The sequence below is a fragment of the Manacus candei genome, unplaced genomic scaffold (genome assembly GCF_025592945.1).
Source record: "Manacus candei isolate 608988 ecotype Guabito, Panama unplaced genomic scaffold, ASM2559294v1 h1tg000034l, whole genome shotgun sequence".
Lineage (NCBI taxonomy): Eukaryota > Metazoa > Chordata > Aves > Passeriformes > Pipridae > Manacus > Manacus candei.
In genome coordinates this window covers 4,700,504-4,718,149 of record NW_026138082.1, presented here as the reverse complement: position 1 = coordinate 4,718,149, position 17,646 = coordinate 4,700,504, and the positions used below count along the sequence as shown (strand labels likewise).

The 17,646-nt window shown below is 43.1% G+C and overlaps 1 protein-coding gene across 6 annotated transcripts in view; it reads left to right on the top strand.

The window, feature by feature from the left end:
• The first annotated feature begins 7,376 nt into the window (after positions 1 to 7,376).
• Positions 7,377 to 17,646, top strand: part of L3MBTL3 (L3MBTL histone methyl-lysine binding protein 3) — a 78,218-nt gene continuing 67,948 nt past the window's right edge. Inside the window, exons 1-2 of one of the 6 annotated variants that reach the window (XM_051792331.1) lie at positions 7,377 to 7,617; positions 17,448 to 17,559. In XM_051792331.1, coding sequence (XP_051648291.1) covers positions 7,541 to 7,617; positions 17,448 to 17,559 — 189 coding nt within the window. In that variant the 5' untranslated portion in view covers positions 7,377 to 7,540. Of the gene's footprint in view, positions 7,708 to 8,844; positions 9,023 to 9,514; positions 9,733 to 17,447; positions 17,560 to 17,646 lie in introns of those variants that run through there. The other 5 variants (XM_051792332.1, XM_051792335.1, XM_051792336.1 and 2 more) reach the window with 5 other exon arrangements.

Genomic DNA, 17,646 nt, shown 5'->3' with positions numbered 1-17,646 from the left:
TAACCCAACATATTGCAGAGTTCCATGGATGCCTAATATAGGCCAAATATAACATGGCTTTCTTTATAGAAGTCCATTTATATAGGTGCTTTCTGCCTTCAGTAAATTATACAAGAAATAGCATTTTATTATAATATGATCCTGTTGTTATAGATGTGGGTCAGTCTATTTTTATGTGTCCTTATATAACTCAATTATTTGTTCCATCTGAAACTTGGCTTACATTCCATAAAGAAGAGCAACCTTGTAATTTACCAAAAGATTAAGTAGGTTAATATAAATAAATAAATAAATAAATAGAGAGAGAGAGTATATACTCTTCTTTCTCATTAAGATACATTTATATCTCTTATTCATTGGATTGATGCTCGGAACTATCTCATCCAAAACACATGAAGTCAGAAATATTATGAATGGAAAGAGATCATCATCAGGTAGCAGACAGTTTTTGGCAAAAATTTCTGAACTGAGAATTGCAATTCAGATATTCACATAGTGTGTAATGTAAGGTGCATATCTGAATTCACTGCATACTTAATAAAAGCAATAAACTTTTTGATGTACATGTTTGAATCCCACTCCGAGGAACATTCACCCACTGACTTTCTATGAAACCTTATCTCCAAACTCAGTACATAAGAGAGGCACCATAAGTTAGCCCCTGAGAACAGCCCCTAGGTGAGGTTTGTGTACTAGCAGTACACTTACACATCATCATCACTGCCATTATTTCTGTGAATAAAGTGAAAAATATACATGGTGTTTTCAGGATGTTCGAATATTTATGAAATTACTAGTTATATCTATGCTTAGTCAGAGGACTGGTGAGAGTGGAAGAGACTTTCTCTTTGGAGCCAGAGAAGTCCATTGTTGGTTTTTAGCCAATGATCTCAAAGTTCTTCTGTGCTTTCTTGGACACTTACAACTTTTAAATGTTCCCTTGGAACTTGCCAACACTCCTAAATGCAATATTTGTGCACTGCAAATCTAAAAGTCTTTTAGTCTTAGATTAATTTTTCCAGTTTAAGTATTTGGAGGTTAGATAGAAAAGGGTAGACATGCTTCTCAGTACAATACTATAACAATATTAATGATTATACAGTTGATGTTTCTATACTACATCATCTTCTTTCTAAAATTTAAGCCACAGAGGATTTCGATTTGCAAAGAATTCCCTGGGGGGTAAGAAGTTAGGAGGGCTTGATTCAAAGTGTTATGTGAAGCTTATCTTGGAACATGTGAAAATGAACTAGTTTCAGCAAAAGTATCCTTTTTGAAGTTCTGTTCTTGAAAGCTTAAGAGCATGCATCAGTTCTATTATCAGTGGACATTGAAATCAAATCATGTTGTGGGAAACTGTAAATGTAAACCAATACAAAGTGGTTCTTTCACAAATAGGCATCAGCCTGCACGGACTACTAACATATAGAGTTCAGTACTCAGAGCAAAAAGAATATCCTGTCTGCTTTGTTGTGATAGACAGGAGACTGAGTTCTCCATTGAAATGTGTTTGTCAAACCTTGAATTCTACAGCAAACAGGTACTCCCACCTCTTACTATTGTGTGTAATTATTTTACTAAGAATATTAATTCACACTCATCATTATTTTCTAGATAATAAATGAGATTTTGGCAGATTGATTTCCTAGCACGAGGGGTTAGCGCATAGTTTAAAAGTCCAGTACAAAAACTCCCCTTCACTTACTGAAGCCACAATTTACATTTACATATACACTTACATTACATTTACTATTTACATATATGGACATATTGATAGCACAATGCCCACTATTCCAGCCCAGGAATTGTACGAGTTGACTCCTCAAAGCCTGATGACTCAGGATCATTGGCAATGACATATAAATTTCTCAGATTCTGAATAATCCATTCGTTGTCAGTCTCAGAAACAGGTCCCATTAATATTCTCTGTTGCTTGTCAAAGAGGGGAATGCTATTGCTGCATATCCACATGACACAACATCAGTGGAAAAATGTTATAAAAGACTCATCTTGTTCTACAAGGGATGTTGGACCTAACAGCAAAAAGGAGATGCTTTGTCTGTTGCTTCAATTGCAGTCATATTTGGTAGGCCTAGTGAATACCCATTCTGCTGCAATCCTAACTCTGAATTCTCAGGTAAGGAAAACCTCTTCTCAACGTCCAAAAAAACTTCATTCAATGTTTCCTGCAGCCTAGCTGATTTCTAGTTTCCTTCTACTGCCTTTTAAGAGTTGGCATCAGGCTTTTGCATTAGCCAGTGTAAAAGGAAAAATCTCTTTGCTCAGTGTGAACCTGTATCCCACATACATCAAGCATGTATTGCCTGTTATATGCGATCTGTCTTACATCATCAGTATCTTTTTTTTTAAAAAAAAAAGTGAGTTATTTACTTGGTGGAACACACTATTAGACAAAAAGGATTGAAAATAAAGAAAGAAGGGTCTGCGTGCATACTTTGAGTCATCTGCTCTTACGTCTAATATAAGCAATATTTGGGATTCTTTCCTCTTCATCTACTGCTGTACCAATTTATATTTTACTAGGAATGTCCACATGTGGTTGTGAGTCACTAAGTCTGACACATGTTGCTCTAAAAACTCTTCTATTGCTCTCCAGGGAGAGCAAGTTAGAGCAAGTTCTCACCCTGCCATTGTGTCTTAAGGATCTTGGATGGGACTTCCTCCTCTTTTCCCTATGCTGTCAGGCTTTACTGTACAAGCAGACCCACAGCATGAGTTATTTATTCACTTCTAGACATTTTTCAGCAGCAGTTATAGATCCAGAAATTCCACAAACAATTATCAAAATAACCCCTGATTTTGTTGCCTATTTCAACAGAATTGTTTTCCACCTAAGGAGTGCAGACTGCAACCGTTTCTCATTCAGCTCCTGTTCCCCAGAGTGATGTTTGTTCCTGTGCTGCCTCATCAACTTGCCTTCTTTGTGCTTATTAAAAATACAGCCTTAGCTCTCAGAGTGACTACTAGCTTTTGGATGACAGGTCTGGAGTATCCAGCCTGAACAAGCTGTCCAATGTAATGCTCTGCTGCAAGGCTGTTGTAATCTTAAGCACAGTTGGAGTCAAAGCCTTTTACTAAGGGAAATGATAATGGCCCTTATATGTAGAGTGTGCCATATACACCTTAGAAAAGAGCATGCAGGAATACAGCTCTATATCAAAAAAAGCCCTGTGGTGGTTGCCCTCTTTCCCACTCATAATGAAGATATTGCTCATTACTATCCCTTCAAACTTCATCTAGTAAACTCCATTTTTAAAGACTGCAAATCTCCTGCCGTTTCCAGCTTTGCCTGACACAGGCTCCCTCCCTTCTTCCCCCTTTCCTTCCTTGCTCCCTTACACTCTGTTTGCTTCTTTCCACACCACTTCTCCTCTGTGGTAAGTCTTTTACTACTCCCCTCACCTTTCCCCTCCCACAAGACCTTTATTCATTGACGTATCATCCATTCCAGATTGCGCAATCTCTGCTGTACCTTGGTACCTCTCCTCTCTTGCACGCGAAACGGTGCCCTCTTCTGCTTCCTTCAACTGATTTAAGATTTACCAGTGCTCCAAGCCCTTCCCTAATGTCCAACTCATATATCCAAGCTTCTAACTTCAGCCCTCTCCTGGTTCAAGAGTCCTCATCAATATTAATAATTTGCACTTGACCCACTCTTACAAATTACTTTTTCTGCTTTTACAATTCATTATGATGGTTCAATGCTTCCGAAACTTTTCATAGGCAATATTGCTTTGGATTAAGTTCTGCACTGACAATCCTATAACTGCCCTATCTGGCTTTGAATTTCTTCAGGATGAAGACCACCTCTGGACATCTTTGTAGTCTTGCAACTTTGATGAAATCTTTGAAACTCCTACTTTTACAATGCCTCAAAACACCTAATTTTGGAAAAAGAAGCTACCCAAAGCTGCACATAGACTGCATCCAGGTACATATGGGGCTGAAGCCTGCCTGGAAAATGCTGCAGTTTCCTTCAAGTATTCAGGCTCACGTTTCTCTCCCAGGAAAAAAAGACCATTGTGCACCCAAGTCTCACTCTGGTAGGGAATTGGGATGTGGCCAGGGCAGGCACACATATTTTCAAGCTAGGAAGTATTACTGGCACTCCAGTTTAGTGTAACATCTGAATCAACTTGGATAATTATTCTGGGATTAGTGGCAAAAACAGTCAATTCTATTGATAATAAGTGAGTCATTATTCCTTCACATCAGTGTGGACATCAAGTTCTCTGGAGAAGGAGACAGCACTGTTGAGGAGAACTGGAATCACCATGGTCTGCAATTTGATTGCCTTTATTGCTAGATGAGCACATACACCATCTCTCCTCATCCCCAGTTTCTTAAAGCCTTCACACTTCCATTTTCTTGGCTTAGAGTTTTACATAATAATGTACACAATATTTTTCCTAGTGATTGCCCTCAAGCCCTCATTCCTGTCCTCCAGGTTGGGTAAGAATCACATGGTAGACAGATGACTGTCACTGGTGAGAAAGGCCACACAATCAGCTGCACATGTTCCTAGAAAAAGATAGCAGGCTATTTTTTATTAATAAAACCATCTTTAAGGTATCTTCATCTGTATTGCAGAACTCAAGACCCCCAAAATGTCAGGAATTTGGTAAAATGTAAATACTGATTCTCTTTTTCTCAGTTTATGCAGACACTTGCTGAGGAACCATTAGATCACACAATGGTATGAACCCAACTGAATGGATAACATATATTTCTTTGCTCTCACCCCCTTAAATGGTATTCAAGATTTGGAATTTGGAAGCCATATTTGGATGTTCATGTACATGCTCTTAGAAAAATAATCAGTATTTGGCTACAGCACAAACACCTATTCAGTGAGTTACAAGAATACTCAGAGAGAGGCCAAATTTAGATACTCCAAAATCTGTCATTAAACATACTGCCAAAATCATATTAAATGCCATACTTACATATAGAAAACAAGTGTTCAAAAATCTCTGCCTTTAGAATACAGATGGAAGTCTAGTATTAAATAAAATGGCAACAGAACTAATGTTTAAGGAGCGTATTTGAATAATGTTTAATCTATTTTTATTCAATAAATTTCTATTGACAAAATAATGGCTTTATTATACATCACAAGCTAACATATTATGATTAGGGCAAAGATCAAAGAAGAGACAGAGAACAACAGAGGTACCTTTACTAATTTCACGGGTCCTTTTATTTTAACCAAAGAGTATCCATTTGAAACTACTGAAACAATAAAGCAGCTTGTGCTGTTTCAAATCCATGGTTTCAGTTATCAATATACACTTTTTCAATATACATCATTTTCCACCTGTGTCATCATTTTCTGTAAGGGGCTACACTCCTATGACTATGTTTCCTTTTAAGATTTGCAGAGGAAAGGGACAAAATTTTTCAAGCATAAATAAAATAACAGCAGATAACTCATCAGTTGTATTCTTAGAAATGTATTTTTGTAACAGGGTATGTTACACCCTCCCCCAAAACATCAATATTGTCTGGAGAATAATCAGTACAGGTTGAGCATCCTGAAGAGTTTTAAATACCAGCCAACTTAATGTTACAATAGAATGATCTAGTTATTTGGCAACTATCTGACTTAAAACATTTCCCAACATTGGGAAATTATTTTCAAAAAAGCACTGAAGTACTTCAGTTACAGTTTATTCTTTGTTTCTAACACATAAATTTCCTCAACTAAGAGTTCACTGGTGGAAAGTAGGAATTTTCTCATCCTTCACTATTTTTTGCATCTGTGTTTTAGAAGAGTTAAAGTGTATGTTATCGCTAATTATTACAATTAGGTTAATACTGTTTTCTGTAATTAGTTTCTAATGAACATATGTTTATTGATGAAAACTGCAGCCTATATGCAATGCCATTTCAGCTGAAGGGGTGGGAGAATCTCATCATAGCTCCTCATAAAATAACTACAATGTATTTTGCTTAGGCACCGATCCTGCAAATACTTAGGCATGAGCCCCATTTTATTGTTGTGAAAAAAAATAATTTAAATAAATAGAAACTGTCAAGACAGTACAGTAAAAGCCTAGTTGTCTCAATTTTTGGAGCATGGGCATAGTTTAAGGGAGAAGAGTTGTCCAGCTGGATTCTTAAATATTTTAACATACATTCTGAAGTAAATATTGTATTGAACAAATGCTTAGACTAGGAAGTCCTGTCAGAGAATGGCCCATCTCTATCCTGTGTCCAGTGCAATGTTGTCCTCATCGTGGGGATCATTTGCTAATACAGTATATACCCATAATAGCAAAAAGGTTTTCTTTAGTCTTGTTATTTCTATTTACTTCTATTGATACCCAACTTATATTTATTCCTGGCTATCTATTAGTATTTATTATTATTTCCGTTCCAGTAATTTGGGCCAAAGTTGGCAGTGTAATTGTAGAAGGGAGCATACTTACAATCAAGACAAAATTTGGTCATTGATCTCTACAGGGATTAACAAAAGATATATTGAGATTTTAGAATTGTTTTAAGAGATATATGATAATATGCCAAACTATTAAAAATTCAAAGTTCACTTTGCACGTTTTTGCCTCTAGGACAGAGTGATCTTAGGGAGATACCATATATATATGTATACACAGTTTTAAAAGTATCTTATATACATCTGATTGCAGTCCTCCATCTTCCCTCTTCTCCAGTTAGGCCTCATGTAGGTTTATCTTGTGTAATGTTCTTTTGCTAACAGACCTCCTTGCAGGTGAAGGAAGTCCAAAAAGGGCCTTCAGTTTTTACTGTTCTCTGAACCAGTGACAGAAAACTAATGCTGAGGACGGCATTTTTCTTTGAGAATACAGGGCCCCGATGGAGAGGATTCAGGCAGGTGGCACATTTGAAACTAGTTTTATTTTGTAAGCTGGCTAGGTTGCAAATGAGATGAGGCTCATCACAAGGACCGTGTCCGTACTGAAGGGATGCTGTACTTCGGGAGCGCAGAAGGAGCCTGGCTCCGCGCTGCCCGGCCTCAGACCTCCACCCCGGGTGTCCCCTCGCCGGCCGCACCGCAGGGCAGCCCCTCTCCCGCAGGACCCGCACTTTCCTTACTGGAGCCCAGCTGTCCTGCCTCTCCCCACGTCTCTTCTGTGCAGAGGATGGGGCCAAGAGCCACAGACAGGCTCACCCCGGTCCCCTGGTGCCCACCACTCAACCTCAGCAGCACCTGGAGGGACCCTCGAGGGCCGCACCTCCCCCCTCCCCGAAAAGTGCAAGAAGGCATTATTTTTGAAAGCGCCCAAAATAGCGCGCGTCTGCTGCACAAGTCTCCTTATTATTCCTCCAGCGTCGGCAGTGAATCAGGGGGAGGATGCACCTCCGTCGGAGCCCTTGCCGGCGGCCGCGTTTTGGGTGAGGGCTATGCCTGCCGCCGGTCGCCGGGTGCGGGGTGCGGGCGGCCGGGGCGCAGCGGCAGCGCAAGCGAGGGAGGAAGAGGAGCCGCGGCGGCGGCGGCGGCAGTTTCCCCTTTCCCCAGCCCTGGCTCCGCGGGCGCATGCTCACTGTGCCCGCAGCCCTGGACCATATTTGTCAGGACTACTCGAGAGACGGAGAAAGAGAGAATTTGGGGGGGTAAGGAGCGGCGGGTTCCGATCTGATCCGCAAGCCGTGTAGGGAGCCGCGATGGCAAAGGCTGGTGACGGGTTTTAATTTTCCCCTTAGGTGAGGATGAAAGTTAGCGAGAGCGCGAGAGATAAAGGGAGAGACGCACCTCCTCTCCCTCCCTTACGAAACGTATCTGGGGAAGGGGAGGGGGGCTTCTCCCCCACCACCTCGAGCAGAAAGGATGGAAGTTAATGCCGGGGAAAGTGGGCAAGTGACTCGCAAGTGGCTGGGGAGCGGCCGAGGCACCGGGGATCTCACTAAATCATAAGTGTACGAGTGTGAAAGAGGAACAAAAGAAAGAGAGAGGTGCCTGGTATTTCTTTTTCTCTTCCCAAACACATGAAGGGAGTACATGTATATATATATATATATGCGCTAAATATTTATATACATACACAGGCACGCACGCAAGTATGTGTATGTACATATATATATATATATATACGGGGGAGGGAGCTGTGGAAATGTGTTTGGGGGGGCATTTTTTGGGGGGGGGGGAGTGGGTTCCGAAGGGAGGGGGAAGGGAAGGGGAGAGACATTTTGCAGACTTGCCCCACCAATGAGCTTGTCAGTTGGCTCCATTTAATGACACTTACGGGGCACCGCCGCGCTGTTGGGAACAATGTGATGCGGGTGCCGCGGCCGGGCGGCGGGGGGGGCGGCAGGGGGGGCACGGGTGTGCGTGTGCGTGTGAGCGCCGGGCGGGGAGGTAACGGAGCGGAGGGAGGGGGCTCGCTGCCACCCGAGCCCCCCCTCCCCAACCCCGGCTCTTTGTTCGCACAGGCTGAAGGACGGGGAGAAGTGCGAGCTGCAAGGGGGCAATGCGCAGCGGAGTGGGGTGCGAAAAAGCTCCGGGTTTTTTGGTCGGAAGCGGCGAGAGGTGGCGGCTGCCGGGATATACCGGTTGAATGTGCCGTGGCTGCCCGTGTGCGAAGGCCTCTCCAGCGCGCAGCGGAGAGTTTGTATTTTCCTTCGCTCCTGCACTTTGTGTGATTGTGTGCGAGAGATATTTAAAATATAATCATCTCCCAATTTCCGCCATTTTGGGGAAAGTTTGCACACACATACACATACCAAAAAAAAAAAAAAAAAAAGGCGCAAGCTTCTAGCAATTTTTTTTTTTTTTTAAAGAGACGAAAAAAAAAAAGTCTTTTGCTCGAGTGCTCAGTTCCTGCCTCTGTGCGGTGCGTGCGCCGCGCTCGCTGCGGCAGACATGTGAGGCGGCGGGGGAACGGCCCCTGCCCGCTCCGGGCTGCGTGCGGCGGCGGGGGCCGGCGCCTGTCACCGCCGCCGGCTCCGCGGGCTGGCCTCGAGGGGTACCGGGGGCTGGCCCCGGGCTGCCGGCCGTGTGTGCGAGCGCACATACACGTGAGTGCGTATTTTGCCGACGACGGGGGCGGGGAGGGGGGGGCAGGGGCAGGGAATAGGACGCGGCTTTTCTGTTAAGTTGCGCGCTCTCGCCTGAAGTGCGGCCGGGGTGGGGGAGCGGCCCCCCGCGCACACGCCCGTCTCTCGTTCCCCGTCTCCGCTGCCGGTGCATATAACAACAGGATATAGGCACACTTGTTCTCATTAACGTGTGTGGGGCGGTGTTTTTTCGGGGGGTGGGGGAAGGAAAGCGATTTTTTTTGGGGGGGGGAGGGGGGCAGCGGCGGCCGACGGGAAGGCGCTCCTGCGGAGCAGCCGCCCGTCCCCGGCCGGGGCTGGGGAGACGCCGCCGGGGCTGCAGAGCCTGGGGCGGGGGGCGCCGCGTCGGGGCCGCAGCGGCGCCCGCTCCCCACCCCCATGTTTTTTCCCCCTCTCCGTCGGAGCGGGCGCACGCGAGAGCGTGAGAGAAAAAGTTGCAGCGCGGGGCCGGGCGCTGGCGGCTGCGGGGCCGGGCGGGGGCGAGCCCTCCGGGGAGGCGGCGTGTGCCGGCCCCTCCCGCGGGAAGGGGAGACTTCTCCGCCGAGGGATGCCCGGAGATCGGCTGCGAGCGGCCAGGGAGCGAGCCCCCAGCAGTCCCTTAGAAAAAAAAAGAGCTCGCCCCCCTCTTTCTCCTCCTTCTCCTCCGCGCGGGGGGAGGGGAGGAGGGAGGAGAAGGTAACATTTTTTAATTTTTTTTTTTTCTTTCCACTCGGAGGCAACCTCCTTTTCCCGGATCCCAGTCGGTGGAGGGGGGGGGGTGGTGGGAAGAAAAAAAAAAGCGAAAGACCCGGTAAACAAGCAGAGTCCCTCTCTCGTTGTGCAACTTCCTCAGGAACACTTAACACCCAGTTCCTCTCCCACCCCCGCCCGCACCGCGCTCGCCCCCACCGCCGCCCCCACGCCGGGGCAGGGGGGCACTCTTCCCCCGCTCCGTTTAATTGCCCGGGGCGGGGGCGAAGGAAAAAAGGCAAATTCTGGAGGGAAACGGAGCGACTCGAGAACCGCTCTCCCCGAGCGCTGCTCCCGAGGAGCCGGGCGGGCGCTTTTGTCTCGGCGGTTCTGCCCGAGCCTGGAGAAGACGCGGACCTGAGCCCCGGTTTTCTCCAGAAAGTTTCAAGTGCAGCAAAAACACGCCGCAAAACTGGCCAAGGAGGGACCTCTGCTGGTAGGCCGCGGGCTGCCGGCGCCGGGGAGCGGCGGCCGCGCCCGCCGGGCCTCGCCGCAGCGTTCTGGCGGCCGCGCCGCTCCGCCGGCCGGGCGGGCGGGAGAGCGGGCGGGCCGGGCGGCTCCGGGGCGGCCGCTAACGGAGCCCGCCGCTCCCGCCGCTCCCACCGCTCCTGCCGCCCGCGGGCACGGCCTGCGTGGGGAGCGGCGGGGGGCGCGCCCCGCGGCTGTGCCACTTGTCCCACTCGAGAGCGCGGCTTGAGCCGTCAGGGTTTTTAGGTTTGAATAACGCTTCTTGGAAAGGAAGCCCCCGGAGATGCGGCAGTCTCCCCGGGGGGGGGGGGGTGAGGGTCGTGGCCTCTTCTAGGTCTTTTAATTACCTGTGCTTAGCAGCGTGGCGTGTAAGCTTCACAGCGAAAGGCAGCATGAGTTACGTTGTCAGTTTTGTTCTGTTTTCTTTCTAATTTCCTCCGTGTAGCTGAGTGGCATTTGACTGATCATTTTTGCTGTTTCTACTCATGAATGGATGCTAAGTCGTCGGTGCTAAAAATCAGGTGGTGGTGAGCATAAAGCTCATGATACAAAAAGTTCAGCATGTGCAATTTTAGGAAGTAGTCTATGTTCAGGATTGTAACATAGTTTTCTTAATGCAAATTTTAAAGCTGTTTAGGAAACTGGTGCTTTTTACCAAGGAAGTTATCATGTTCCCAGAAGTTTATATGATGAATATCTGTAAGAGAGAAACTCCCTGAAAGTAGTGGCTGAAGGCAGTAAAGCTTTCCACTTTAATCCGGGCCGTGCCAGGTGTACATTTTTTCTTGGTGTTATTTCAGCAACTTTGGCTATGGTCGAGTTGGTCTTCTTGTGAATGGTGCTCTAGTAAAGGTGGCTGAAGCAATGGTCTTGGATGGTGTTTGTTGTCAGCTGGGCAATTGCAGTGAACTTGGAGTTTGTTTGCTATTGTGGTGTATGTTTCACTCTCAGATTAATGAATTTAGCTAGAGTGTTGCTTTTAAGTTTCAATAACTTTAGAAAATGATTGTGATGACTCTTTTTCTTCTGACTTGTTGAGTTTTATTTCGCGTCACCTATTCTGTGAAGAGAGATGGTTGATTTTTTTATGGGCTGTTCAATTTACTGTCTATGTTTTTTAATACTGCTGTTAAGTGTGATGGTAGGTTGTGAGTGATGGTGTGAGGAGTCAGTGATGAGCTGGCATGAGCCTTACTGAAGAAAGTGATAGCATGTGTGTAGTCATAGCTTGTTAGTGCTCCAGTAGTAGGACTGCTCATTACAGTGGGAGATACCAGCTCTTTATGAATTGGAGAGAAGGGAAAGTCTATACATGCAGAATTGTATTTAGGAGCTAGAGAAGGTGAATTAATTGTTTAAGAACAGCAGAGCTCATGGAAGCTGGTAAGAACTGTCAGATAAAGAAGAAGAGGAGGGTACGACTCAGACAAAAGGGACATTCAGATGTGTATTGAATTAACTTGGGGTAGAAATTAACAATTTGAAATAGGTCAGGTGATACTTGGTGTGAAGATTCCGTGTATCACAGTTCTTCTCAAGAAGGTGTTTCCACAGGGGAAGGAAGTAGGCACAAATAAAGGCAGAAGTGTTCGGTAACTTTCTGTACCTAGTTCAGGCAATTAAGAGAATTTAAGACAAAACATTTCAGAGTTGTTGTATGCAACTCTTAATCTACTCAGATAATAAATCTTGACTCAGGCCTGCACAGACAGTAACAGAAATAAAGGAGTAATGGTTGCAGAGGAAATACTTATTTGGTGTGAGGTACAGGCTGTTAATAAACAAGAAAAGGTTATGACTGGTAAGTTTCATTAGGTGATGGGATAGCTTTCCTGTTGGGTAACTATTGTTGTTATAGTGTTTTGTGGATATTTGCAAATGAAGTAGTAGAGGAAGGCTGTAACTATTACCTGGTCTCTAGCAATGGTACAGCAGTACCATGTTAGCTTGCTGACAGAGACTAGACTCGAGTGAAGACAGCAAGAACCTCCCTTAGCACAGCATTTTGTAATGCATTTGTGGCCAGATTCTTTCTTTGAGGGGAAAAAGGTTGAAAACCAAAGTATTGGGAACCAGGAGCAAGCACATGCGGTACCCCTGGAGAATCTAACAGTCAGAAATGTAACAACAGATAAAATAAGAGGAAATAATGCTACAGAGACATCAGTAGGAACTCTGGTCCATTTTCTGTTCCAAGTGTTAAGAATGGCAAAGAATTTTAAGCTGGGGTCCCTTTGTGAATTCATAAAAAAGCTATGTATCTTATCTTTAAAATAGCTTACTTGTAATAAACTTCATGAACAACAGGCAAAGTAGTGAAATTTACTCAAACAGCTTTTCAACATGCAGAATAGAAACATGGCAGGACTAGTAAAGTAGTTCCTAAGCAATGAAAAATGAGATTTTGAGGAAAATGTGGAATCTGCAAATACTTCTTTTAATGAAGCATTAAAATAATTGCACCTTTAAACAGATACAAGAAAAAGCACGTATTAAAATGTGGTGGGTAGCATCAAAGAATTTTACCATTTCCTGACTGTTCCTGTTGTGGTTGTTTTTCTTTAAGTGAAGAATGTGGTGCAAAAATATGAAGGGTGAGAAAGAGGCAAGCATGGAGTGTGCCCAGCTCAAAGAGGGGATTGCGAAGCGAAAAGCAGGGCTCGCCCCCGGTGGGTTTACAGTCGATTGGCTTTGCTTTTGCTGTCATTATGAAGCGAGCTTACTACTGTCGGCAAATAGAGGGAGCTTACACTGCAAGGGGTAATTCTGCTTCATGTGGCTTCGGCAGTGTAACAAGTCAGTGCTGGTAGTATTCACATTCTTACATGTTAAATAAAGCTAAGCTGAGTATCCACTTGTCCCCGGTTGTCTAGAAGTTGGTGTATTTGCAGCTCTGGTACACTGAGTTGTTCCCTGCAGATCCTTTTCAGCTCATGGGTGCTACACCAGGCAGCCTTGGAGATGTCCAAAATAACTGAATACAATATTAGGACAAAAAACCCCATCTGTTACCTTGGCTTCTGAGCACTCATCAGTGCTGGTGTCACCCAGCACTGTGGGGAAGAGGACCCATGGCTCAACTCCATAAGGACATCGCCTCCCTTGGGACTTCTTTTTCCCTTGGACCTCACTCTTGGTGTCATTTGCTGAGACCTCCCCTGGCTCTACATGCCCAGTTTTGCTTCTCGCAGGAACTGTCAGCTGGGGAGATGATCAGTATGGGGCAAACCTGCTAGGCTCTCCTGTCATGGTAGCTGCAGAAATCCTTGATAGTAGAAATAAAAATACACAGGGATGCATAAAAAGAAAAGGCAAATCATTGCAGACAGGTTATGCTAATCTGGCATAACCAGATGACTGGTGGCTTTACTGCTGAAATCTCTCTCTGCTGCCCAGTGACTGGTATTGAGTTGACCCTGCTGGTTAGAAATTGTATGGACATATCACAGTTGGCATCTTAGATTTTAAAAGTTTGGACAGCTGTCAGGTAGTTTTTTCCAAAGCACTGACTGGAAGAAAGAGTCCTATTACTACTTGCTGTGTATTCAGTACATAACCCTATAATTATTTCAAAAACTACTTGTAAGTTTAATTGGCATATTCTATCCTGTTTCTTTGCTTTATATCTTTAGAGAGTCTTTCACCTGATGAAACTATCTCATTTTTAGTGCTGTTACTCTCAATAAGTATTTTTTCTGTGAGTACTCATTTATTGTTGAACCACTTGCTAAAAATGAAGGTTTTTCAAAAGATATGTCTAATCTTATTTTATATGCTTGTTTATTTAAATGAATTTATTACATAAGTCTAAAACAACATGTTGAAACACTAACATACAGCACACTTCTCTTGTGGCTGTGAAGATTTAGATAGTTATATCCCTAATAATGGATTTTGGAGATGCTTTTGGATAACGACTGTTCCAAGTTCTTCCTGTTATGTCCTTTCCATCACATCAGATGGCAGTGACAGGCATAAGGACAGTATTGTAGTTACTTTGCCCCATATTCATGTAGCATTTTTACTACTTTTTTGGCAGTGCAACAACAGAAATGATAGCAGATGAAATCATTATGGAAGGAGCTATACTAATTCAAAGAACTGCATCAGAGCTTTAAAAACAAAAATTAAAATGAGTAGATAAGACATTCTTTAGTCTTCTTTGTACTGAGATTTAGATGTGTATGTTGCAATGATTTCATCCTTTTTTAATACCTCATTGCCATAACAATTTTATTGGTCTGTATCTCCTTCCTCATTATCATTAGTAGAGGAATATGGCTGTATCTTTTATCTGTTTAAACTCAGGAAACCTGGAAACAGATATTTTGTTAAAAGTATTTCCTTTTAGTAAGTTAATTTCTGTCTGCACTGCCCTGTGACCTTTTCATCCCCACCAAGAACACTTCTGAAGGCTGCAGAATGTGAAAAATACAGATTATGCCTTTGAGTAAATTTTAAAAGGAAAGCAATAATTAATACCTTATAAAAAATTGTATCATTATTGCTGTTTGTTACCCAAGCAAAGTTTCTTAGGTGTAATTAAGTTAGAATTTGTATGTTTTTTTGAGACAAATATGCCCTGAACATTTCTGTTACCAATTTTTTATTTACTTTCATGGTTTACACCCTGCTTAAGTAGGCTAGGCTCTGAGGTTTTTTTCCCCCATGTAATTTTCATGTCAATAACTAGAGTGGCACAGTCAGAGATGTCAGCATCTGATGGAGCAGCTGTCCTGTCTTGTGCTCCTTGCTGCATGGTACAGCGGCTGCTGTGAGGAAACATTTCCACGCAGCTTCTCGAGTCTTTTCCTGTCTTCTGTCATGCCTTCTGCTGAACTCATTACAACATGTTTTCTGTAGTCAGTAAACACAGGAGGGTTGAGTGAAGTGTCCTCTAAACAGGACAATAATTTAAGATTACTTCAGTTAATACAGAACACAACTTTGTGTTTGCTTATCCAGGCTAATCTTGGGAAGCTTGTTATACCAACATTCTTAAACCAGCATGTATCATGTCCTTAAAACTTCACTGGTGTCTGGAGAGATCCAATTTTTCAGCTACTCCTTAGCGACTTGGGTCTTGTGTTCTCGAGGGAAGGCCTGCACCTCTGCCATCTCCCTGTGGTTCAGTTTGGTGGAAGCCTGCTTGAGTTGGTCTGCTGCAGTGCTTGATAGGCTGGAGCTCTGCAGTGTACTGTGCTCTCAGATCAAGCAGAGATCCCAAGTTTTATTGCAGGAACTGCCCTGAGGTAGGATGGTAGATTTTGTTATGGGAGTGATTTTAAAAGATGAGATCTATGGCTTTGGGGAATTTATCAGTTTGCACTGAATTTGTTTAGATTTATTGAAGTTTTTTAAAATTTTGTGCCTTGACGGTATGGTTTTCTCATAGAGAATTACTGAAAGGTGGAGAAGACACATTGAATCATGTGGTTCTTCCTACTTAAAGCTTGTCATATGAAATACATGAAGTTTTCTCAAAGAGCCTTCTGTGAACCCTGCCTGTCATATGAAATGAAGAGGAATGCAGAAGCTTTCACTCTTAGCAGTGGATACTGACTGAGGTCCAGCTCCGCTTGTTGATATTGTGTAGTTACTGTAGTGTAACAAAAGTACCCATGGAGTAAGGTGTTGCTCAGGATTTTGAAGAATTCTGCTAGAAATGAGGAGGAAACCAAGGAGAAATACAAGGGAGTTCACACTGTATACCCAAAACCAGAGTAGTATCTGTCTGTAGTGGTGGTGTTACAGTGATTGGTACAATTTTTCTGATAAATACAATGTAAATTCAATTGTTTTTCATGTAACAAAGTTAACTAAGCATTTTTCTGTTCTAACTTTCATTAAAATCTTCTAGACGACCTGAGTTTACTTCTGCTTGGTTTGCATCTTTTTCTGTTATCTGTGAGTGATCAAATACCATTTTTTCTTTTTCTTTTTTTGGAGGGGGGTGAAAATTCAGGATATTCAGAGAGCATTAATAGATATTTGTAGATTTGGGCAGTGGGACCTACGTTAGAAACTAGATTTTAGAAAACAATGTTAAGCACTGAGGAAGCTCATTATCTATTTGAAAGTTCAGAAAGTTTAAATTTCAAAAAGTTCGGAAAGTGTAAATTTCAAAAGGGACAGGCTTTGGCTAATAGTTCACAAACCAATGACAGAGCTAATTTTGCTGCAAATTATTTCATCTGCTAGGCGTAGTGCAGAAGTTCTTCAGAAACAAAATTAATGAGTCAGATTCTACATTGAACAAATGGTAAATCAGGTGCCAGGCCACAGATTTAAAGATTGCTGGGTTTGTGAGAAGTGGAAAGGAAAAGCTGGTGGTAGTCACAACTGGCTGCTAGAAACACCTGCAATTCAGTGCCACTGGTGCCATCTTTGTGGCAGTGACAAGCAGTTGACCAAAGCCAGGAGTCAGAGACAAGTGTGGCATACTTCTGTTGCTTGTGCAGATATTTTACCACAGAAGGGGATGTCCAGATCCACTATTTCTGAACACAATATTTATTTTCTCTCCCTTCACTTTTCCGAAACAGAGGGATCCAGTAGGATCAAGTCTTGCAAAACAGTAGTTTTTTCTGGTGTATATGTGCTTTCCTATGTGAAAATAGATTTTTACAAATGAAATTTGAAGTCTAGTGAAACTGTAGGGAAACAGATAAAGAATATTTGAGTGCCCTGAGTCAGACAGGGAAAATGACAGTTTCAAATTCATTTTGAGATTCTCATTTGAAGTTGAGTAAAGCATTCACGTCAGCATGTTATCCAGTATTAAGGAAATGTGGTTCTGTTAATCAGTCCTTAATTTATTTATTATAGGCATGCACTCATGTCTTGCCTTTCCCAGAACAGATGTTTTTCTTAGGTGTACTTGAAGTATGTTTTCTTCATGTCAATTTACTTGCAGGTTGAAATTTTTCTTTCCTCTCCAATACAGCCTCATTGCCTCCTAGTGTGTGAAACAGGTATTATTTTCAAAGTTTTTAAAAGATTTTCCCTTGCTTTTATTATATCAGTGTATATTATCACCCTTGTCATCTCTTGTCCACATTACCAGTGTGCAGAACGAAGCATTGGATACTAATCTGTGAAATGAGTTGGAAGAAATCTGGTGATATAAGCATTAAACCATGTACAGAATTTTCAAATTATTTTTTTATTTTTTTATTTTTATTTTTTTTTAGTACATGCATCATGAATGAATCTGCCTCTAGTGGAAATGGTCAAGAGTTTGATGTATTTAGTGCAATGGACTGGAAGGATGGCATAGGTACTTTACCAGGAAGTGACCTAAAGGTAAGATCTGTGATTTATTTTTTTTTCTTAAGCAAAATAAAAATGTTAAATGACAAAAGAATGCATTTCAAAAGCTGGTGTGTAGGT